Raw genomic sequence first — 25,165 nt, 5'->3', positions numbered from 1 at the left:
TTTTGATATACATACATCTTTTAAAGCAACAGATCATATTCCTGTATTGGGTCACAATTTACATTTATGCAAATTCATGATTGAATTCATGATTCCTGACTTTGTAACTATATCCTACCACATGCTGAAGACACATAATGCTATTCCAATTTCCCTTGCTATTGACTGGGTTGAAGTATAATATATTCTAATAATTATTTGCCATCAGGGAATTCTTTAGCAAATCTTTCCTCAGTTATTCCATTTCTGCAATACAGATGGGGAGATTTTTCACTTTTCAAAACGCTAGTGAATAAAATTCACATAAAGCTACCTTTCAAAATATAAAGAATTCATCTCATTTGAATCCTACCAAGGTCACCAGTGACTCTAAATTTACTTGAAAAAAACACATTTAAGTTAGAATGTGTTGTTAAAAAAGCAAAAATCAGCTAGAGCATTGTGAATGAGGGATAATGATAAACAATATTCCACCATAGAGTTAGAAGTCATCAGCAGTAGTAAGTTAATACTATTAGCTTTGAGGCTAGTTATAGTTAGTATTTTTATAAAAATACATTAAGAAAACAAAAGAATGATAATTTATTTTTCTAAGTAGGAAGAAGTTAGAACAAAATACAAATATTCAAAAGAAAAATGTATCACTTCAGATTTGAAAATGTTTCCAAATATATTCATTTCTCTGTAATTTAATTACATATTTTGGGACTTTCAAATGATACTTCTCTGTTGAAAGCAGGAAATAAAGAATATTTTTAAAAGTTCAACAAATATACATGGTAAGATTTGGGTATATATAGATATATATGTTATTAATGGCACCAATGATCAGAAGGTTTTTTTTTTTTTTTAAACAATTAAACTATTTTTATTTTTGTGGTACGTGGGCCTCTCACTGCTGTGGCCTCTCCCGTCGCAGAGCACAGGCCCCGACGTGCAGGCTCAGTGGCCATGGCCCACGGGCCCAGCCGCCCCGTGGCATGCAGGACCCTCCCGGACCGGGGCACGAACCTGTGTCCCCTGCATTGGCAGGCGGACTCCCAACCACTGTGCCACCAGGGAAGCCCCAGAAGTTTTTATTGAGCCTCACTATATACCAGTCACCATATTCAGTGATTTAAATATAAATCCTCACACGAAATGAATGAGGTAGGTACTATTAACATCCTGTTTTGTAAATATGGAACCCAACCAAGGTACAGAGATTTAATGTCAAGACTATACAATTAGAAAGTTGTGGAGCCCAGACAATTTGACTCCAGAATTTGTGTTCTTTCCACCATATTCAACTATTTCTGATAACACTGGGGCATCAGTTATGTGATTCGTACCTAGAGTAAATAAAGTCTTAATAAATTTTGTACCTTTTTGTGTATGGTTGTAAAGTAACTTTTTATAGTACATAATTAAGAATGAATTAGAAGTATTTTTTTAGTCTTGCCAAAAATGTACAAACAGAATCTAACCATGAAGAAACAACAGATAAGCACTGTACAAAGTACTTGTATTCTTCAAAAACGTCAAGATCAAGAAATACAAAGAAAGGCTGAGGAACTTCTCCAGAGTAAAAAAAGACTAAGGAAACATGACAGGTAAACGCAGAGGATGATTTTGGATTGGATCCTGGACTGGTGATAAAAGGGAATATATATAAAGGGGATTATTGGAAAAATTGACTAGATCTGAATATGAGCTGAAGTTTAAGTAATAATGTATCAATGTTAAATTTCCTGTGTTGTGGTTATATAAGAGAATATACTTGTTCTTAGGAAATACACACTGAAGTACTGAAATGTGTGTGTGTTTGTGTGTGTGTGCATTGGTGGGGGGTGCATATGAAAGGAGAGAATGATAAACAAATGGGATAAAATGCAAATATAAATGAATTAATGAATCTGGTGAAGGCCATAAGGGGATTTTCTTGCAACTTTTCTTTAGGTTTGAAATCATGGAGAACATCATGCTAAGTGAAATAAACCAGACACAGAAAGACAAATGTTGTATGATGTCATTTATATGTGCAATCTAACATATTAAGACTCAGAATCAGAGAGTAGAATAGTGGTTGCCAGGAGCAGGAGGGAGGGGGAAACAGATGTTGGTTAAAGGGTACAAAGTTTCAGTTATGCAAGATATGCTCTGGAGATCAAATATACAGTATACAACACGGTGACTATAGTTAACAATACTGTATTGAACACTCAAAATTTGCCAAGAGGGTAGATCTTAAGTGTTCTCACCACAAACAAAAAGAAAAATGAAAAGAACATGGTGACTATGTGAGGTTATGGATATATTAATTAATTTGATTGTGGTGATCATTTCACAATGTATTCAAAACATCAAGTTGTACACCATAAATACATACAGTTCCTATTTATCAATTATACAGTTCAATAAAATTATACAGTTCAATAAAACTGAAAAAATAGGAAAAAACACACTAAAAGGATAGGATAGAAAGAAGTATGTTATCGATTGTTTAATTCATAAGCTTATAAAAATATAGATTAATAAGCCATCAAGCACTAAAGCAGGCACTAAGGATCAAATGAAATTGAAACTAAGTATCTTCATCAGGAATGTAATTATCTGCGAAGAAATGTTTGAAAGTAATAAAAACCTTCGGTTAAATAGAGAATTGGGATATGTTAGTTTAATTGTTTTTTATTAAGAAAACTATCAAGAGACTAAAAAAATATATTCCAGATAATATTAAAATATATTGGCTTCTTTCACAGGAAATATCCATTTTAATCATAAGAATGTTTCCTTTCTTGTGGATCTGCTTTGGTAACTTTTTTTAACTAAAATAAGTTAGGCACTTTCACATTTATTATTATTTTAATTCACAGAATCATTCTCTAAGTTGTGTTATTATTTCCAGTTTTGTAGATGAGGAAACTGAGGCTCAGAGCAATTAAATAACTTGTTCAAGGGCACACAGGAGTTATGCTTCTTGGATTTCACATCCCCATCAGCCTGATCTTAATCCCATACTTTTTCTACCTTAACCCTCTGGCATTTAGTGAAAGGTGATTCATTAAAATATAAAGTAAATTGAAATAGCCAAGACCACTTTCAATGAAAAATGAGATGGGAGCCTTCTTAGTGGCAAAATGGATTTTGAAACTTTGCTTTGTAATGAAATGCTAGCCCTTTACAAATTAGAAGTTGTTGATCTTTAAACCATGGCTCATTTCAGTTTACTGAAGGGGGAAAAAAAAAGACTAAAATGGAAAGAAAGAATAAAAGAAATACTGCTTTTATCAATGTGTTAGACATAAAAATGACTGATTAATTGAAAAATTGTCACATAGCTTCTCTGATATTGAATACTTTCAGACACATTTGGCTTAAAACTGAATGATTCCTTAGAGACCTTTTTTCTACCCCCATAACTGCAATGCACCTTAAAAAACCCTTATTGGCAGGAGTCTCAAAGCTGCTGCAGCATTTTGTATGACAAAATATCTGACAAGAACTCTTCTCACTGGGACAGTCATTAGAAGCCCAGGAAATAATGCCAATAGAATAAGTCATCCATCAGCTAAAGAAGATGTGCCTTCTTGGCTTTTTCATTTTATTTTAAGGAGAATCATAAAATAAATATGTGCCATTGTCATTGATATCCAAAAGAATTTTTTGAAGTGTTACATAATTATTTACTGAACTATTAAATAATAAAGAAAATAAGTTATTGTGTTAATTAATTAGTCAGTTATTTTGTATACTGTTGTTGCTCTACAACAGAGATTTTCAAAAGTGCATTAGAATCACCTGGAGGTCTTATTAAATGCAGATTGCTAGACCCCAAGCTTTGAGTATCTGATTTAAGATTGGGGCAGGGCTTGATAATTTATATTTCTAACAAGTTCGTAGGTGATGCTGATGCTGCTGATCTGGGGACCATACTTCAGGAATATTTGGTCTGGAATATATGTAAGATTTTTAGATTTCCAAACTAAGATTCTTCATTGATCATCTGGAATCACTTAGAATCCTTTGTATTCAAGAAAAGATTATAAATATGCAAACATAACTATCTTTAAAAGGCTCTGTTTCCACCTGGTTTGTTAATTGACCTTTGGACTTAGATCTTCACTGTCCAATATGGTAAACACTAGGTACATGTGGCTATTTAATTAATTAAAGCTAAATAAATTTAAAAGTTCAGTTCTTCAGTCACACTAGCCACATTCAAGTGTTCAATAGCCACATGTGGCTAGTGGCTACTAGAGTAGACAGAGAAGAACATTTCCTTCATCTTTGGAAGTTGTATTGGATAGTTAATAGAGTCTTCCTTAACTTTTTAAAAATTTTTTATTAAAAAAATTTTTTTGACTGCGTTGCTGCTCGTGAGCTTTCTCTAGTTGTGGCAGGTGGGAGCTACTCTTCGTTGCAGTGCATGGGCTTCTCATTGTGGTGGCTTCTCTTGTTGCACAGTGCGGGCTCTAGGCACACGGGCTTCAGTAGTTGCAGCACACGGGCTCAGTAGTTGTGGTATGCGGGCCCTAGAGTGTGTAGACTTCAGTACTTCCAGTGCATGGGCTCAGTAGTTGTGGCACGTGGGCTCTAGGGCACGCTGGCTTCAGTAGTTGTGGTGCACAGGCTTAGTTGCTCTGCAGCATGTGGGATCTTTCTGGACCAGGGATCGAACCCGTTTCCCCTGCATTGGCATGCGGATTCTTAACCACTGCGCCACCAGGGAAGTCCCTTCCTTAACTTTTTCAAGTTAACATAACATAACATAAACAGAGCAGGCAGATCAGTGATGTAATTTCAGGCATTTGGTCTTCCTCAACATCCCCCTCCAGCTAAGATCATCTGTGCGTGCATACATGCACACTTACGAACACAATTTTCTCACTCAATATCTAATATCTACAAGCTAACCTTCAAGTCTGGGATCCAGTTTAAAGACATACACACTGGGAAAGATTGTCCCTTACATGTTTTAATCATTTAAAATTCTGTAGGTTTTAAGAGCTTCCTGAAGTTCTAATTTGAGGGCACAGATAATAGAGAAAATTAAAAGTAAAATTAAAATAGTAAAACATATTTTGATCCTGGGATGTTGGAACAGAGGAATGTACCATTCAGGAACATGTAAAATATTCAATTTTACTTCATTTTCTTCTAAATTGTCCTGCGTATTATATTGAATCCTCTCTATAGTGCCAATTTGGCTATGAAGAATAGAGAACAGGGGGCTGTGGCTTTCTATACGGAATGCTGTATGTCTATGTCCCCATTCTACTCACTTTTCTGTGACATTGTATGACATCATTGGATCTCAGTGCCTTGTTTATAAATGGAACCAACATGATTGTTGTAAAGAGGACATGAAGAAAGTATGTTTGAATGTACTTTGTATACTGTCAAAGCTTATGCAAATTCTGTCTATGGCATTTCTCTCATGCTAAAAGTTGATATTCTGGTTGTGAAAGAAAGCTGATAAACAGCCTCACGAGACAGTATGGCACTACAATCCCAGAAATTCTCATCTTCATCTCTGTGAAACAGGGCTGCCAACTCAATGCACTTTGCAGCACTGTGCAAAGATAAACAACAAAATATTTCAGCCTTTTAAAGCTTCACACATTCAACTTAGAAGTATAAGATGGATGTGATAAGTAGGATGCTAAGGTGTCTCTCAATGTTCTTCACCCACTCCTATGAGATCCTCTGCCCTTGAGTGTTTGTGGGACCTGTGAATATAATGAGATATTACTACCATGATTATGTTAAATTTCATGGCAAAAGGAATTTTGCAGATGTCATTAAGATCTTAAATTAGTTGATGTTAAAATAAGGAAACCATCCTGGGTGGTTCAGACCTAATCAGATGAGCCCTTAAAAGGTCCTGAACTCTTCCTAATGCAAGAGATTGGAAGTGTGAAGGATTCAATGAGAGGGAAGGTCTCTGTTACTGACATTGAAGATGAAGGGGGCTACATGGCAAAGAATGTGGGAGGCTTCTAGGAGCTGAGAGTAGCCATAGATGATAGCCAATGAGGAAATGGGGACTTCATTCCTACAACCACAAGGAAGTAAATTCTGCTAACAACCTGAATGAACTTGGAAGAGAATCCCAAGCTCCAGATGAGAGTGCTGACATCTTGATCGCAGCCTTGTGAGATTATGAGCAGAGAATCCACTCATGCTAGCTCAACTTCTGACCTATAGAAACTGTGAGATAATAAATTGGTGTTTAAGCTGCTAGATTTATGGTGTTTTTGGTACAGAACAATAGAAAACTAACACAGTGCACTGGCACTTAGGAGGTTGCTTTTTAGTATCTATTATTTGAGAGAAAGAGACACTTTGACTGCAGCATTTCTGTACATAAAGTATTTGAAATCATAGCATGTTATTCATATTTAGTGTGGTTCAATTCCTCAGGAATCAGAGGACTTAAAGGGAGGAGAGTATGCAGTGAGTAGATGATTCCTAGGCTCTAATTCAGTAGGTCTGCATGTGTGGCCTGCAGTTAAGACTACTAGGGAACATCTGTCAATGGTTACTGAGAAAAAGTTAATTAAAATCAAGGCCACTTGGTCCGTACAATGAATTTTATGGGCGTGCCGTGTGAGAATCAGGTAAGGTCCTTTTAAAAACTGACTTAGAGAGAAAGGCACAATATATATATTTGTGATCACCAAAGTGTCAATAATATCCTAAGGCTTCTTACAGTTTTTCCATCTTCCATTCAAACTGGTAATAACATACAATATTCTAGAAGAAAGAGAGTAGAGAAAACCTTACCACAGAAGTGTCTGTGTTTTGAAACATCTGATACTCCTAAGTGATCATGATCCACCTTGTTCTCATCTTGGGCTGTACGGCCAACATTATTTTTATTGAGGATGATCAACTGCCTTACAATGTATCTTTGGTATGCAACTCAGTGATCTGCAAAGTCGAGAAACAAAAAGAGGTCATAGTGAAGACTCTGCTTATTAACAGCCACCCTGCCTTAATATCAGAGCCACAACAATGATTGGAAAATTGAACATTTTTTATTCCTTCTCAGTTAATTACAAATTTCCTTCTGGCATTAATATTGGACTATCATATGTTTAAAATTATATCTCAACATCGATGAACCTATATTTTAAATAATTCCTTAATTTGATTCTATTACTGCTGGTTCATTGATCTTCTTTTGAGAATCAATTGGAGAGATCATTGATAAAGAGCACTTACAGTGGCTGAGAAGTAATTTGATCAGACCTACTACCGTAGTCAAGATGAGAAAGTTACCAGTTCTGCCTATGGAATGAATCAATATTGGTAGTGAAATCTAAGTATAGGGATTTATTCCTCTTGACAATTATCTCCTAGGCATACAGTTCTGTTCCTGAAGATTGTTCCATGGACCACCCACATCAGAATCACCTAGAAAGCTTGTTAAAATGTACATGCCTTGGCCTCACCTCTGGCCTATTCAGTTAGAGCCTTTGGTTTTACTGCCCAAGAGTCTGCATTTTAAAGAAGCTCCCTACAAGATTCTTAGGAACACCTAAGTCAAGAAACAGTGATAAATGGAGGCTAAGAAGTGGAGTTGTTTTGTTTCCTAGGTCTGGTAGAGTCCAGACCTCTTCAAACTTGGCATACCCTCTCTTCTGAGGTTCATGAGGCCTACCTTAATGGTCTCTGATCTCAACTATAATGACAAATCCTACCTCAATATTGAATGTCTTTGTACCCTCTGCCAACAACATATCTCAAGTAAGAGACTGTTTCTAACTTGTCTTTAGCTTTGCAAATATCTCCACTTTCCTCCATTTTTATTCAAAAGAGTAAATCACCTAGAATGCCTTTGAATACGATGCTACTATTTTATACCAGATGAGTTAAGATGGTAGGCACATTTGGAAGGGGTTGTGCCTCAGGACTCCACAGTCATATTTTGAACCTGAAAACCTGAGACTTTTCATGCTTCAAGAGAAGTTATCTTAAAGCATGTCATAAGATCATGTGATGGGCCTGAAACTTCTGGGAATTTAAACAGGGATGATTAACTTTCGTGATCATGGGTGAAAGAAACCCCTCAAAAAAGTCAGGAGGTGAACTTTCACCTATACTTTACATATATATTTTGGGTCTTGGAGATGGATAGACCTCAAATTGTACTGCTACTGTGTTACATTCGAACCGTATGTGTCTGTTTTGTCTTCTATAAAGTTCATGTGTATATGTCTCAATTTTATCATCTATAAAATTCACCTGCCTTTAGGATAGAGTTTTCAGATAAAATATAGGACGTGCAGTTGAATTTGAATTTCAGATAAACAACAAACAATTGATTCAGTATAAGTGTATCCCATGGAATACTTGGGACACATTTACATGAAAAATTGGTTTGTTGTGTATCTTAAATTCATATTTAACTGGGCATCCTACACTTTGCTAATTCGCACAACCTTAGTTTAGGGATTTAAATTGCATAAGTCTAAGGATTTTTGGAACAATTAAATGAGCTAGCACATGCAAAATGCAAAAATGAATGCTTGGTAAATATTTGACATTGCTGTGTACATTTTCCTACTTCTTATCCATACCTTCTGTTCCAGTTTGGGCACTTTGCATAGGTGGAAGCTCTGACAGGAAGAGATCTACTTGTCTTCAGATTTTCCCATCTGACTAGATAACAACGTTTATAGTTAAATCCGCTATTAGTTTTCATAGCTTAGCTATATGTAAATTCCTATATTCTACTTTGCAAAAATTAGGAGCACAGAAAAAATGAGCTAAACATTATTTTATCTAAGCCCTGGAACAGGTTAATACGTATATCTAATAACAATCAATGAAAAGTCCTTTTTATTGATATGAAACATATAGGTTAGATATGAGGTATAGTATATAGGAAGTAATTTCCTTTGGGTATGTCTTAAAAATTTCTGAAAAACATTGTGAAATTGCATCAGTAACTTTTTTGATAATGCAGAAATGTTTCAAGAAGCCAAATAGTAAGCCAATTTCTGTACCACTTCACTTCTTTATAAATGAAAATGGTGTTTCAGTCTAATTCTAGTTGTAATTTTCTTGCCATGAATTTTCATAAAGAGAGAAAACCAATATGTATATACGTTAATTTTTAAACTTCATATTATATACTTATATAAGTAAATCCACATATACTTAATAAAATAAAAATGGGAGTCTTGTTTATTATCATTTACATCAAGTTGGTGATTTGATTTTGAGTTGGGTGCTCTTCAGCAGATCAGATTAATTGGAACTTCTCAGTACAGTTCAGCAAATACTGCTAAGTGATTTTCAACTGTTCGCAGCTGATGACTAGGAGGACAATAATTTGGGGGGCCTTTTTAGATCAAATACCACAATATTTTAGATTGAACATACCTAATGTTAAATAGCTGAGTACACTTTGCTTTGGCAGACAGCACAAAGGAAAAAGACACAATCTGCCTTTGGTAATTTTAACTCATCGAGGAGATAAGTTTGTATCTATTTCACTTTCTGTAGTTTCAAGAGTGTTCTTTAATTCAAGGTCCAAATTGGTTCTCCAAATATCAAGAGGTTTTTAATTAATAAGTGTGTAAAATTTTGGTAGAAATGCTGTATTGTTTATCACTAGACTGTGTGGTCCTCAATTTCTTCCCTATTCCAAAGTTTAGGGATCTTTGTGTGAGGGACAGGAGAATTAATGTGCAACAGGAAGCCTAGCCTGCTAAAGGAGAAACGGTTTGCTCAACGATTAACCACTTCAAATCGCAGTGTGGGTAGTTGCAATTAATTCGGGATCTCCCTTCTTTCCAGCAGAAAAGACTGTGTCTTCTAGTAGCAGCATTGTTCCTATCGTGTCATCCCTTGGCAATTCTATACCTGAGGAGTAAGAATGACTTAGGTATGTCAGAGGAATCACCTTGAAAGAGAACACAAAGTAATAAAAACAAACATTTATTGAGTGCTTCAATTTGCCATGCACTTTTCTAAGTTCGTACTCTACATATGTTACTGTTTATATTCTCAACAAATCTGAGGTGGATAGGATTATCCTCATTTAAAAGATGAGGTGATTGGGACACAAAAAACTTAAGTATCCTAACTAGTGTCACACAAGAATGAACTGGTGGAGTTACGATTTGAACCCAGGCGGTCTGATTCCAGAGCCACTGCTCTTATGATTTATATCATAATTGTGGGGAGATGGTTAGTCCTTCTTCATAATTCAGATTTCTCCTATCAAGAAACTATTACTATTGAGTGGAGTTCAAGATAAATCTTGGAGCAAAACATTTAGCCTAAATTATTTTCTTCCTTATTGTCTGCCACATGTCTGTAATTTCTTAGCACATTCAATCATTCAACATATGTTTATTGAACATCCACTACATTTGGGGATTATTTGAGACTTCAAGGTTAAGAATGCAAATAAATTACAGTTTGGCATTAGAAGAAGTTAACTACTTAAAGTGCAAGGTCCGGGAGGTATTAGAAGCACCATGTATAATATGTGCTGGGGAACAGAAAAAAATAAGGTCTTGGATTCTGCCTGGGCCCTTAGGAAAGGCTTCCTTCAGATTTTCTCTCTAAAATTATATGGTTTTAAGATCAGCATTAACTTAAGATCTTGATTGCTAACATCAAGGATCTACAGCAATCATACTCTGCCTTTATACCAAGACGTCAATAATGAGCTAAATAAAACATTCTGTATTATAAAATATTATCTATTTATATAATTTTGGAACTTGCCTTACCAGTTCTCATTCATAGATCCTACTAAGCAAACACATAACTATATATCCATGCTATTTAGTAGCGGCCATCATCTTCATCCAGGGTATGATGTCATCTTGATATCCCTCAGTGTTCTGCCTATATTATATCAACTTGACTCTGTATCTTAAAAAATGTAGCTGTGATCATTTGCTAATTTTCAGGGAAAGGGCCTTTTAACACTGACTAAGGGAAAGAGAAAATCAAATTCCCCTTTCTGTTCTTTTTATCCCTATACACTTTTCGGTGGTTAAGTTATGGATGGAGTATTATAGCATAGAATAAACACATTAAATGTACAGACTAGTGAACATACCTCCCCTCACATCCGTAACATGTGCCTGTACGCACACAAATACACACACACACAGGAAAATACAGACTCAGTAAATGGCCATTTATATCACATTTCATATAGAGCAGAGAAATACTCATATTTGTTTTTTTCCTTTCTAGTTTGCTTTTCTAAACAATTCAGGATATATAACAATGATATGACACAGATATATTACTCTGTGGAGATATGCGCATTCACGACATTGGCAAGTGGTTTGAGATTGATGACATAGAACTGCTCTAGCAGATGATCTGGCATTGTATGCTCTTCTCCTCTAATGAAAGAAGGAGCTACACATGGATCATAATTATCAAGAACTATCTGTTACTGTCAGTGACAAAAGGAAATCACATTGTTTCACTGTGTGTGTATTAGATATTACTGCTGAAGATTAAATAAATGTAATGTATTATAGATACAGAAGGAATACATTAAAAATTAGCTGAGATATTTATAAGATGCCACAATAGGAAGCAAGGGTTCATGGCATTATCCAAGGTAATGATGATTTTGGCATTGAACACGACTTACATGTTTATGCAATGGTAAATGTTTTCCTGTTTCAGAAGTTACTTTTTATAGAAAAAGGCAACAAGAATGTAATCACTGGTATTAAGTGCATTAGGGGAAGTAACTAAGCAGATGAAATCTTTCTGAACATTCTCCAGCATTGTAAAAATACACTTAATCATATGGCCATATCGCTGGTTACATGACCTCTTTAAAAAAAAAAAATCTGAAGAGGAAGCACAAATATTTTAAAATATTTTTAAAAACAAATACTGTGTTTTTGGCAGGAATATTATCTAAGTTGTATAGATTAGGATGACTTTGCTCTGTTTTAAAATCTAAGTTCAAAATTATTTAAAAGTGAAATGGAAATGATATACAGAAATACTATTTACATTACCAGATATAAATTTTCAAATATTCGTAGTAATGGACGGGAACCTGGAAAATACTGGTTGCAATTAAATTTGGATTTGGAATTGTAATCACCTATTCACACCCTCAGCATTCAGCTAACTAGTTTTTCTATTACATTTTAAAATTATCTTAGCTATACCTACACAAGTGTTAGAAGGCTTGAGTTTATAACTTAACAATTTACTAACTGAGGAGAAAGTAAGTGATCTTCTTTCACGTTAATCAGTTGTTACAATTGATGACACTGAGCAGAAAGAACAACCAGAAATCAAGAGCTCTGGAATTCTCAAAGCCTACTGCTTGGTTTCATTGCAGCAGCTGTTCCACTTTGGCTGTGTGAATTCAGCAGCAGGGTTTGGTCTCCCTAACCACTCCTGTGGTTGTATATTCATGCTATACTCTGAAGTCCACTTTCAGAAAACCTCCACTTGCTGGTTTTTGGTTTGTTTGTTTATTTACTTACTTACTAGTGTGGCAATTAAAAATATGTTTCTTGTAGGTCTAGACAATAAATTCATGCATACTTGGTAGCTAACTATAAAAAAGAGATGAGCCATCAATACATGTTCTGTAGAGGCATTCCAAAACAGGAGTGCCTGGTATATTTAACACAGGGCTTAAGGTATTATAATAATTTAAAGACATGCTATGTTTGGTATTTTACTATTATTATTTTACTTTATGGTATTTTTGTTTATTTCCCCTTTTTGTTATTTTTCTGGACTAAGTTGCTCTACATGCTTTTTTTTTCTCTGTCACTTAGAAGGCAAGACTCTTTAAAAATTTTCTGTTGGTGATAGGATGACTGAAATGTTTGGCCTTATCAAGTACTATCAAGGATGTGGAATTTTAGAACACTTACATTGCTAGTGATGATGTAAATTTGCACAGCTGTTTTGGGGAAAATACCTAAAATTACTTACTTAAGCTATGCAGCAACTTAAGCAGCTTATTTTATTCCTGGATATATACCCAACAGAAATAATTCTTCATGCATGTACAAGGCATGCATGACAGTGATCACAGAAGTTTTATTCATAATAGTTGAAAGCTGAAAACAACCTAAATGTATATCAAAAGTTGAATCGGTAAACAAATTGTGATATATTTATGCAGTGGAACACTTTACAGCAATGAAAAAGAGCAAACTACCGATAGGAGCAACTAGATGGAGTAATTTCAAAGACATAATATTGACAGAAAGAAGTCAGACACAAAAGAGCATGCACTGTATGATTCCATTCATGTGAAGTTAAAAATACAATTTGTTGTGATAGAGATTAGAATAGTATTTATCATTGTAGGGGGACGCTACTGACTAGTCAGGTGGACAGGAGAAACTTCTTGGGATGTTGAAGATGTTCTCTAACTTGATGTGGGTGGTGGTTACATACGTGAGTATATGTGAAAATCCAAAGAAATTAAGATTTATTTTTTCAATTTAAGTAATTCTTCAGTTAAGAAAAATATACTGTACCAGTATATTATATACCAGTTGTATATAAATGTCAACTACTTTTGAGTTAATATTTCTTTCTTTTCTTTTAACATCTTTATTGTACTATAATTGCTTTACAATGCTGTGTTAGTTTCTGCTGTATAACAAAGTGCATCAGCTGTATGTATACATATATCCCCATATCATCTCCCTCCTACATCTCCCTCCCACTCTCCCGATCCCACCCCTCTAGGTGGTCACAAAGAACAAAGCTGATCTCCCTGTGCTTTGCAGCTGCTTCTCACTAGCTATCTATTTTATATTTGGTACTGTATATATATCAATGCCACTCTCTCACTTCGTCCCAGCTTACCCTTCCCCCTCCCCAAGTCCTCAAGTCCATTCCTTATATCTGTGTCTTTATTCATGTCCTGCCCCTAGGTTTTTCAGAACGATTTTTTCTTGCTGTTAGATTCCATATATATGTGTTAGCATACGGTATTTGTTTTTCTCTTTCTGACTTACTTCACTCTGTATGACAGACTCTAGGTCCATCCACCTCACTACAAATAACTCAATTTTGTTTCTTTTTATGGCTGAGTAATATTACATTGTATATATGTGCCACATCTTCTTTTTTTTTTTTAACATCTTTATTGGAGTATAATTGCTTTACAATGGTATGTTAGTTTCAGCTTCACAACAAAATGAATCAGTTATATATATACATATATTCCCATATCTCTTCCCGCTTGCGTCTCCCTCCCTCCCACCCTCCCTATCCCACCCCTCCAGGCAGTCACAAAGCACCGAGCTGATCTCCCTGTGCTATGCGGCTGCTTCCCACTAGCTATCTACCTTACGTTTGGTAGTGTATATATGTCCATGCCTCTTTATCGCTTTGTCACCGTTTACCCATCCCCCTCCCCATAGTCTCAAGTCCATTCTCTAGTAAGTCTGTGTCTTTATTCCTGTTTCACCCCTAGGTTTTTCATGACTTTTTTTTTTTTTTAAATTCCATATATATGTGTTAGCATACGGTATTTGTCTCTCTCTTTCTGACTTACTTCACTCTGTATGACAGACTCTAGGTCTATCCACCTCATTACAAATAACTCAATTTCGTCTCTTTTTATGGCTGAGTAATATTCCATTGTATATATGTGCCACATCTTCTTTATCCATTCATCCGATGATGAACACTTAGGTTGTTTCCATCTCTGGGCTATTGTAAATAGAGCTGCAATGAACATTTTGGTACATGACTCTTTTTGAATTATGGTTTTCTCAGGGTATATGCCAAGTAGTGGGATTCCTGGGTCATGTGGTAGTTCTATTTTTAGTTTTTTAAGAAACCTCCATACTGTTCTCCATAGTGGCTGTATCAATTTACATTCCCACCAACAGCGCAAGAGGGTTCCCTTTTCTCCACACCCTCTCCAGCATTTATTGTTTGTAGATTTTTTGATGAGGGCCATTCTGACCAGTGTGAAGTGATACCTCATTGTAGTTCTGATTTGCATTTCTCTAATGATTAGTGAGGTTGAGCATTCTTTCATGTGTTTGTTGGCTGTCTGTATATCTTCTTTGGAGAAAGGTCTATTTAGGTTTTCTGCCCATTTTTGGATTGGGTTCTTTGTTTCTTTGATATTGAGCTGCATGAGCTGCTTGTATATTTTGGAGATTAATCCTTTGTCAGTTGCTTCATTTGCAAATATTTTCTCCCATTCTGAGGGTTGTCTTTTGGTCTTGTTTATGGTTTCCTTTGCTGTGCAAAAGCTTTTAAGTTTCATTAGGTCCCATTTGTTTATTTTTGTTTTTATTTCCATTTCTCTAGGAGGAGGGTCAAAAAGGATCTTGCTGTGATTTGTGTCATAGAGTGTTCTGCCTATGTTTTCCTCTAGAGTTTTATACTATCTGGGCTTACATTTAGGTCTTTAATCTATTTTGAGTTTATTTTAGTGTATGGTGTTAGGGAGTGTTCTAATTTCATTCTTTTACATGTAGCTGTCCAGTTTTCACAGCACCAATTATTGAAGAGGCTGTCTTTTCTCCACTGTATATTCTTGACTCCTTTATCAAAGATAAGGTGACCATATGTGCATGGGTTTATCTCTGGGCTTTGCATCCTGTTCCATTGATCTATATTTCTGTTTTTGTGCCAGTACCACGCTGTCTTGATTACTGTAGCATAGTAATATAGTCTGAAGTCAGGGAGCTTGATTCCTTCAGCTCCGTTTTTCTTTCTCAAGATTGCTTTGGCTATTCGGAGTCTTTTGTGTTTCCAAACAAATTGTGAAGTTTTTTGTTCTAGTTCTGTGAAAAATGCCATTGGTAGTTTGATAGGGATTGCATTGAATCTGTAGATTGCTTTGGGTAGTATACTCATTTTCAAGGTATTTTATTCTTTTTGCTGCAATGGTAAATGGGAGTGTTTCCTTAATTTTTCCTGCAGATTTTTCATCATTAGTGTATCGGAATGCAAGAGATTTCTCTGCATTAATTTTGTATCCTGCTACTTTACCAGATTCACTGATTAGCTCTAGTAGTTTTCTGGTAGCATCTTTGGGATTCTCTATGTATAGTATCATGTCATCTGCAGTGACAGTTTTACTCCTTTCTGGCTTGTAGAGTTTCTGCTGAAAAATCAGCTGTTAACTTTATGGGAGTTCCCTTGTATGTTATTTGTCGTTTTTCCCTTGCTGCTTTCAATAATTTTTCTTTGTCTTTAAGTTTTGCCAATTTGATTACTATGTGTCTCAGCGTGTTTCTCCTTGGGTTTATCCTGTATGGGACTCTCTGTGCTTCCTGGACTTCGGTGGCTATTTCCTTTCTCATGTTAGGGAAGTTTTCGACTATAATCTCTTCAAATATTTTCTCGGGTCCTTTCTCTGTCTCTTCTCCTTCTGGGACCCCTATAATGCGAATGTTGTTGTGTTTAATGTTGTCCCAGAGGTCTCTTAGGCTGTCTTCATTTCTCTTCATTCTTTTTTCTTTATTCTGTTCTGCAGCAGTGAATTCCACCATTCTGTCTTCCAGGTCATTTATCCATTCTTCTGCCTCAGTTATTCTGCTATTGATTCCTTCTCGTGTAGTTTTCATTTCAGTTATTGTATTTTTCTTCTCTGTTTGTTTTTTAATTCTTCTAGGTGTTTGTTAAACATTTCTTGCATTCTTGATCTTTGCCTCCATTCTTTTTCTGAGGTCCTGGATCATCTTCACTATCATTATTCTGATTTTTTTTTTGGAAGGTTGCCTATCTCCACTTCATTTACTTGTTTTTCTCAGGTTTTATCTTTTTCCTTCATCTGGTACATAGCCCTCTGCCTTTTCATCTTGTCTATCTTTCTGTGAATGTGATTTTTGTTCCACAGGCTGCAGGATTGTAGTTCTTCTTGCTTCTGCTGTCTGCCCTCTGGTGGATGAGGTTATCTAAGAGGCTTGTGTAAGTTTCCTGATGGGACGGACTGGTGGTGGTAGAGCTGACTGTTGCTCTGGTGGGCAGAGCTCAGTAACACTTTAATCCGCTTGACTGTTGATGGGTGGGGCTGGGTTCCCTCCCTGTTGGTTGTTTGGCCTGAGGCAACCCAACACTGGAGCCTACCTGGGTTCTTTGGTGGGGCTAATGACAGACTATGAGAGGGCTCACTCCAAGGAGTACTTCCCAGAACTTCTGCTTCCAGTGTCCTCTTCCCCACGGTGAGCCACAGCCACTTCCTGCCTCTGCAGGAGACCCTCCAACACTAGCAGGTAGGTCTGGTTCAGTCTCCCCTGGGGTCACTGCTCCTTCCCCTGGGTCCGGATGCGCACACTACTTTGTGTGTGCCCTGCAAGAGTGGAGTCTCTGTTTCCCTCAGTCCTGTCAAAGTCCTGCAATCAAATCCCACTAGGCTTCAAAGTCTGATTCTCTAGTAATTCCTACTCCTGTTGCCGGACCCCCAGGTTGGGAAGCCTGATGTGGGGCTCAGAACCTTCACTCCAATGGGTGGACTTCTGTGGTATAAGTGTTCTCCAGTCTGTGAGTCACCCACCCAGCAGTTATGGGATTTGATTTTACTGTGATTGTGCGCCTCCTACCATCTCATTGTGGTTTCTCCTTTGTCTTTGCATGTGGGGTATCTTTTTTGGTGAGTTCCAGTGTCTTCCTGTCAATGATTGTCCAGCAGCTAGTTATGATTCTGGTGTTCTCACAAGAGGGAGTGAGAGCACGTCCTTCTACTCCTCAGGGAACATTTGTATCTCTACCTTCTCTGTGCTTGATGAGGACACTGCACCGTGATATGACTTGCTTGGGTTCTTGTCAAGTGCTGCCATCTTAATCAGGTAAGAAACATTATCTGAGGTGAATTTTCCTCACTATACCTTTGGATGATTTTCTGTTTTCTATTGCAGCCTATATCCTGGGCCTAACATTTATCTATTCTTAAGTGTTGCCTGACGGTCTAATATATTAAAAAAGGATACCAAATGGCACCTTCTCTATCTGCCTAATAGCCTTTTTCCTTCTGTTTTCCCTTTTTAGTTTCTACAGATCCATACTTTATAAGATGAGATGCAAATTGTTTCTTGGTCTCTTTCTAAGATTTATTATCATCTGCACCACATTTAGCAGAAATAACTTTCATGTTTCTGCCATGTGTATAACCCTCTCCAGTAACTCACAGAATTCTTGGTGTCAATAAAACAAAAAAAATAAGCTATTCAGATATAGCAAAGTTTTTCTGATCGTGAGAACGATAGTGACTTCCCCCAAGGGCTCTCATAAGGAAAACATTGTATTTTGTTCTTTAGTGTGTAACACATTTGATAACTTAATCATCAATAAACATGTGAACTAATTTTTAAATTTTGATTTGGATCATTCTGTCTTCTGACCATCATTTTTTATCCATCTAGATAACTTACACCAGTACTCTTAATTCAGCAATTATTTGTCTTTATGGAAGCCTCTCACCTGGAGATTATCCATTGTCCATTGCCTGTGGATGTCTATATTCCCCTCTTACCCAGGTAACATTCCTGATCCATCATTAAAGTCACTCCTTTGCAATTTCTTGCAATATTCTTGCTCCACTCTTTCTCCCTTATACATGGCTGGCTAAAAGCATCTATCCAAATACTTTGTGCCTTCAGCCAGGAAGCTGAAATCAACATAAAAAATGCACACAAATATATTGGATATATTTTATATTCATGATCACGCATTTAAAACATACACAATATTGCGAGACAAACTTTTTTCACTTTCTTAATTTGACTGATTTCCCATCCTTCAAATTATTTTTCGTAAGTTTTTCTCTCTCGTCAAAGAACCAACATTTTTCCATCTACTCCCTCTCTCTCAGCCGATATTCTAATCTCACTCATCTCTTATGAGATAGAAACAATAAATGAGAAAACTCCCTCAGTTTCCTTTGACCAAGTTTATCATTGTGACTTCTTTTGTATTCACATTGCCTGCCTTTCTTCCTTTGCAGTGTCCCTACTTCTAAGGCCAACCTCAACAATTGCTACTCTTGATCTCAACCTCCCTTATCTTATCAAGCATAATATTCTTGCAATCATACACTCTCTCTCTCTTGCTCTGTCTACTAGTCTATCTCTCTACTAGTGCATTTTCCAAAATACACAAAATGATACTTTGCCAATCACCTTAAAAACATTGCTGGGATATTAGTCAGGACAGGCTTAGCTGAGGTAACAATTGAAACTATTTATTTCTGGCCAAACACAAGAAAGGTTTATATTTTCCTGATGTCAGAGTCCAAGATGGGTAGCTTGGCTCTTCTTGGAAGCTCTCCTTAATACTGGCCCAGCAACCCAGGTTGCTTGCATATTGTGGTTACTGTTTCTGGGACACATGTCTTTCAAGTTTGCCACTGAGGGCAAAAAAGAAGTGGAAGACTGCATGAGATGTTTTCAAAGCTCAGTGCTGAGAAATGGCATGCATCATTTCTATCAACACCCCATTTTCCAGATGCAGTTCCATAGTAGGAATCTAACTACGAGGAAGACTGAAAAATGTACTCTTCCTATGCTTAGGAAGAGGAAATGTTGTGAATACTAACATTTTCTCTGGCATAGTCACACTAATCCCACATGTCCCATCCAGCTATTGCTCTTATGTCTCTGTTCTTCTTAAGAACAAAATTTTTAAAAAGATCTCTATTACCTATTTAAACATCCTTAAATTCTTTTTTCTCTTCAACATACAGCAATCCATTTTCCATGCCCACTAAATCATGCTGCTATTATCAGTGATCTGAAAGGTGACATATCAAATGGTTGAACTTCTATTCTCTTAATACTACTCTCAACAACATTCCACACAGTTGGCCACTTCCCCCTTCCTGGTATTTCTTGATGTATATCATGTTTGGTGTCCATGAAACCATAGTGCTTGTCTTCTGCCTACTCTACTAACTTCCCCATCTCATTCTGCTTTGAGGTTGCTTCAACTCTTCCTCAAGTTTTTTTCGTAGGCTTTCTACTTTCTTCTCCAGAGGAGCACATCTGGTTTTGTGTTTTTAAATTCTTAGATACCACTCTGTCCTAAATTTATATCTCCTGTCTCATCCTCATTTCTTTTTTTAAAAAATTGAAATACAGTTGATTTACAGTGTTGTGTTAGTTTCTGGTGTACAGCAAAGTAATTCAATTATATATGTATTCTTTTTCATATTCTTCTCCATTATGGTTTATTACAGGATATTGAATATAGTTCTGTAAGCTATACAATAAGACCTTGTTGTTTATCCGTTCTACATATAATAGTTTGCATCTGACCATACTCATTTCAATGTGGCTTTTCATATTCAATGGCATTTGGTTTCTTTCTTTTCTTTTTACTGCCTTTCCATGTAATCTATCAGTGAGTCTTACTGGTTTCTCCTCAAAGATGTATCTTAGGTGTGAACCTTCTTTCCATCTCCACTTTTCCTCATTAAGAGAAGCTTATATTTTTCTCTCATCTAGCCTAGTACAGTAGTTTTATAACTGGTTTTCTTGATTCCTTTCTGTTGGTTTGTAACTCTTGTCTTCATAAAATCTGTTCTCCAAAAAACAGCCAGAGATTTATTTAAAAAAAAATTATATCACTCTCTTGCTTAAAACCTTACAAAGGCTGATTATAATTATAATATAGGGCTGAACTCCTTACTATCACCTACACAGTCCTATAAAATATGTCTCTTACTTGCCACTTTGACATCATGGCCTACCACTTATTCACTCTACTCTAGCCACTCTGGTCTTCTTGGCACTCATTGAACATTGCTCACCTCAGGGACTTTGCAGTTGTTCTTGTTTTCACTAGGAACTCTCTTCCCCAGATCTTCCCATGGGTAGTAACCTCTTGTCATTTAGCTCTCATTTCTAACACTACCTTTGTGAGATCTTTCTTAATTACCCAATTAAAACTTTTGATTTCCCTCTCCTACTACGTTAGTTTTAGTTTTCCCCAAAAGCAAATCTTGAGACAAGGCCTTGAATGCAGGTAGTTTATTTAGAAGTTTATTCCAGGAATCACAAATGAAGGAATGGGGAAAGTGAGTCAGGGGAGTAAAGAAAAATGAGTAGGTTGCTGTAGTGAGAAAATGGAGCTAAATCCTTCTAGGATACCCTAAGAAACTGTGGAACACACTTTAGAATTATCCCATCAGAGAAGGACACTGTGGTATTTATATACTAACTCTCATCCCCCATTGGTTGAGATTGAGGTGAACCCTGCCCTTTGCACTGCTGAGTTGTGCCTAGTCAGGCATACTACTGTGGTGCCAGAGAAAGTCCTCAGGCAGAGAAGCAGAAATATGCATGTGCTTGAGGTTCCAGATGGTGTTCTACCATAGTTGCAGATGAATTCAACGTAGGCCATGGAAATACATGGCAGGGCATTAATAGCATCTGTCACACACCTCTGTCCCCCAAACACACGTACACACTACCTATGCCTATGCTGCTTGTCAACTATTAATACATTTCTATATCTTCTCATTTATCATTGTCAAAGTTATCTTACATATTTGCCTTCTTATTTATGTTTGCTTTCCCCACAAAGAATGTGAATTTCATAAAAACAAGGTTCTTGTGTTTCTTATTCACTGTGACTTTCTGAGTGCCTTGGACAGTGATTGGAATGCACACAGCAAATATCTTTTAAATGAAGGAGAAAACAATATTCTCTGCAAATATTTCCTATAAGTACTGGGATCATTTTCTAGAACACTTTAAGGTTACCTTATCATTTTCTTATAAGTCTATGATTTTCCTTTTTTTCTAAAGGTGGGAACTGTGCTTTCTAAACCGTGACTGTCTTGCATTATTTACTACTGGAGATGTCAGCATATTTTGTGCAGTTGATGACATTTCTTCTAAAAAAAATGCCATCTTCCAGCCATATTAATCAGTAAGTGACAAGGCATACATAGAAAAATGTCTCTAAGCTCAAGTGACAAGAACATATAAGCATACACATCACCAACTGCATGCAGCTGTCCCAAGAAAGAACTAAGTGCTGTACATAAGAGAAAGTGGAAAGGAAACCAAAAGAAGAGAGAGAATGAATCATTAAAGTGATAGGAGTGGTACATCCTAAGTAGGTTCTAAAGATGCCACCAGAAAACTACCAGAGCTAATCAATGAATTTGGTAAAGTTGCAGGATACAAAATAAATGCACAGAAATCTCTTGCATTCCTATACACTAACAACGAAAGATCAGAAAGAGAAATTAAGGAAACAATCACATTCACCATTGCAACAAAAAGAATAAAATACCTAGGAATAAACCTACCTAAGGAGGTAAAAGACCTGTACTCAGAAAAGTATAAGACACTGATGAAAGAAATCAAAGATGACACAAACAGATGGAGAGATATACCATGTTCTTGGATTGGAAGAATCAATACTGTGAAAATGACTATACTACCCAAAGCAATCTACAGATTCAATGCAATCCCTATCAAATTACCAATGGCATTTTTACAGAACTACAACAAAAAATCTTAAAATTTGTATGGAGACACTAAAGACCCCAACTAGCCAAAGCAATCTTGAGGGGAAAAACCAGAGCTGGAGGAATCAGACTCCCTGACTTCAGGCTATACTACAAAGCTACAGCAATCAAGACAATATGGTATTGTTACAAAAACAGAAATATAGATCAATGGAGCATGATAGAAAGCCCAGAGATAAACCCATGCACCCATGGTCAACTAATCTATGACAAAGGAGGGAGGGATATACAATGGAGAAAAGACAGTCTCTTCAATAAGTTGTGCTGGGAAAACTGGACAGCTACATGCAAAAGAATGAAATTACAACACTCCCTAACACCATACACAAAAATAAACTCAAAATGGATTAAAGACCTAAATATAAGACCGGACACTATAAACCTCTTAGAGGAAAACATAGGAAGAACACTCTTTGACATAAATCACAGCAAGATCTTTATTAATCCACCTCCTAGAGTAATGGAAATAAAAACAAAAATAAACAAATGGGACCTAATGAAACTTAAAAGCTTTTGCAAAGCAAAGGAAAATATTTGCAAATGAATCAACGGAAAAAGGATTAATCTCCAAAATATATAAACAGCTCATGCAGCTCAATATTAAAAAAACAAACAACCCAATCCAAAAATGAGCAGAAGACATAGACATTTCTCCAAAGAAGACATACAGATGGCCAAGAGACACATGAAAAGCTGCTCAACATCACTAATTATTAGAGAAATGCAAATCAAAACTACAATGAGGTATCACCTCACACCGGTTAGAATGGGGATCATCAGAAAATCTACAAACAAATGCTGGAGAGGGTGTGGAGAAAAGGGAACCCTCTTGCACTATTGGTGGGAATGGAAATTGATACAGCCACTATGGAGATCAGTATGGAGGTTCCTTAAAAAGCTAAAAATAGAATTACCATATGATCCAGCAATCCCACTACTGGACATAGACCCAGAGAAAACCATAATTCATAAAGACACACGTACCCCAATGTTCACTGCAGCACTATTTATAATAGCCTAGTTATGGAATCTAGCTAAATGCCCATCGACAGAAGAATGGATAAAGATGTGGTACATATATACAATGGAATATTATTCAGCCATAAAAAGGAAGGAAATTGGGTCATTTGTAGAGACGTGGATGGACCTAGAGACTGTCATACAGAGTGAAGTAAGTCAGAAAGAGAAAAACAAATATCATATATTAACGCATATATGTGGAATCTAGAAAAATGGTACAGATGAACCAGTTTGCGAGGCAGAAATAGAGACACAGATGTAAAGAACAAACGTATGCACACCAAGGGGGGAAAGAAAGGGGGTGCGTGGTGCTGGGATGAATTGGGAGATTGGGATTGACATATATACACCAATATCTATAAAATAGATAACTAATAAGAACCTGCTGCATAAAAAATTAAATTAAATTTAAAAAAAAGAAAAAAAGAGAGAAGTCATAAAAAGGAAACATGTATTTCAATGAAATTTATAAGGAACATTAAGGACATGGGTTTATAGAAAAAATACATCAGGAAAAGGTAAGTGACGGTGCATTGAAGGTGAAGCAGAGATTTTAATATTAATTGTGGAAAGAAGAAAGTGGGCTTTGGAGTGGAGATCAATGCTGTGAATCACAATCAGCTAAGCGCCTTAGACACTAATATGGATGTTTATAAATGTTTACAGCTGTGAAATGGCTCGGCTTTTTAGAGAACCTCAGTGGTGTTGGGGGACAATAGCTGTGAGTTCAGCACCTATAGCTTTTCCACCCCTAAAATCACTACCATGGTATTTTTTAATTTAGGATGAGTTGCTTTGGTGATTCTTGTCTTGAGCAGTCCTAGAGGGGACTAGGATAATGCATGATTATCTGGATTGGCACAGTGGACTAAACAGAGGCTATTTCTAACACAAACTAGTATCTTATTGATGAAGTGCAGGTTCCTGTTTTTGTAGATCACTCCTTGGCTTTGTGCCTCACCTTTGTTTCCAGATCAATCTTTAAATCTTCTGCCTTTAATGCATGAAACTATTTGATGTGGGGCTTCGCTTGTGGCGCAGTGGTTGGGAGTCCGCCTGCCAGTGCGGGGGAGGCGGGTTTCATCCCTGGTCTGGGAAGATCCCACATGCTGCGGAGCAACTGGGCCCATGCGCCAAAATTACTGAGCCTGTGCTCTAGAGCCCACAAGCCACAACTACTGAAGCCCACGTGCCTAGAGCTCATGCTCCGCAACAAGAGAAGCCACCAAAATGAGAAGCCCACGCACTGCAACAAAGAGTATCCCCCACTCGCAGCAACTAGAGAAAGCCCGCGCGCAGCAACGAAAATCCAACACAGCCAAAAATAAATACATAAATGAATAAATAAATAAATAAATAAATTTAAAAAAAGAAACTATTTGATGTAACACTTCTTTAGAAAGAAGAAAAATGGGGGATAAATTCCTTGAAATATTTTCTTGTAATATTTTATAAATCATTCAAGGTGGAGATTATTGGTAAAACGCCAAAAATGAAGATTCAAACTATCTTAAAAGAGACTAACAAGACAATATTTTTACACATTTCTATCCACATACATGAAGGTTCATTTAGAGCATGAAAATATAAGCACTTCAAGGAAGATTAATAACTTTATATATCCTTTTTAATTTCACTTAAGTCAGTATCTGAGTGTATATATACAATCTCCTCTTT

The 25,165-nt window shown here is 36.5% G+C and overlaps 1 protein-coding gene across 1 annotated transcript in view; it reads left to right on the top strand.

Annotated features, from left to right (window-relative positions):
- Positions 1-1,467: 1,467 nt before the first annotated feature.
- The window catches only part of LOC309839995 (melanoma-associated antigen B10-like), a gene marked incomplete at both ends in the record, with an annotated part of 45,883 nt that continues 22,185 nt past the window's right edge, over positions 1,468-25,165 (top strand). Inside the window, one exon of the mRNA XM_082682015.1 lies at positions 1,468-1,592. Within this exon, the coding sequence (XP_082538141.1) occupies positions 1,468-1,592 (125 nt within the window). The remainder of the gene's footprint in view (positions 1,593-25,165) is intronic.

Source organism: Grampus griseus (genome assembly GCF_964374135.1).
Source record: "Grampus griseus genome assembly, chromosome: X".
Taxonomy (NCBI): Eukaryota; Metazoa; Chordata; class Mammalia; order Artiodactyla; family Delphinidae; genus Grampus; species Grampus griseus.
Note: the sequence above shows the minus strand (reverse complement) of the source record. Positions and strands in the feature narration are given on the sequence as shown.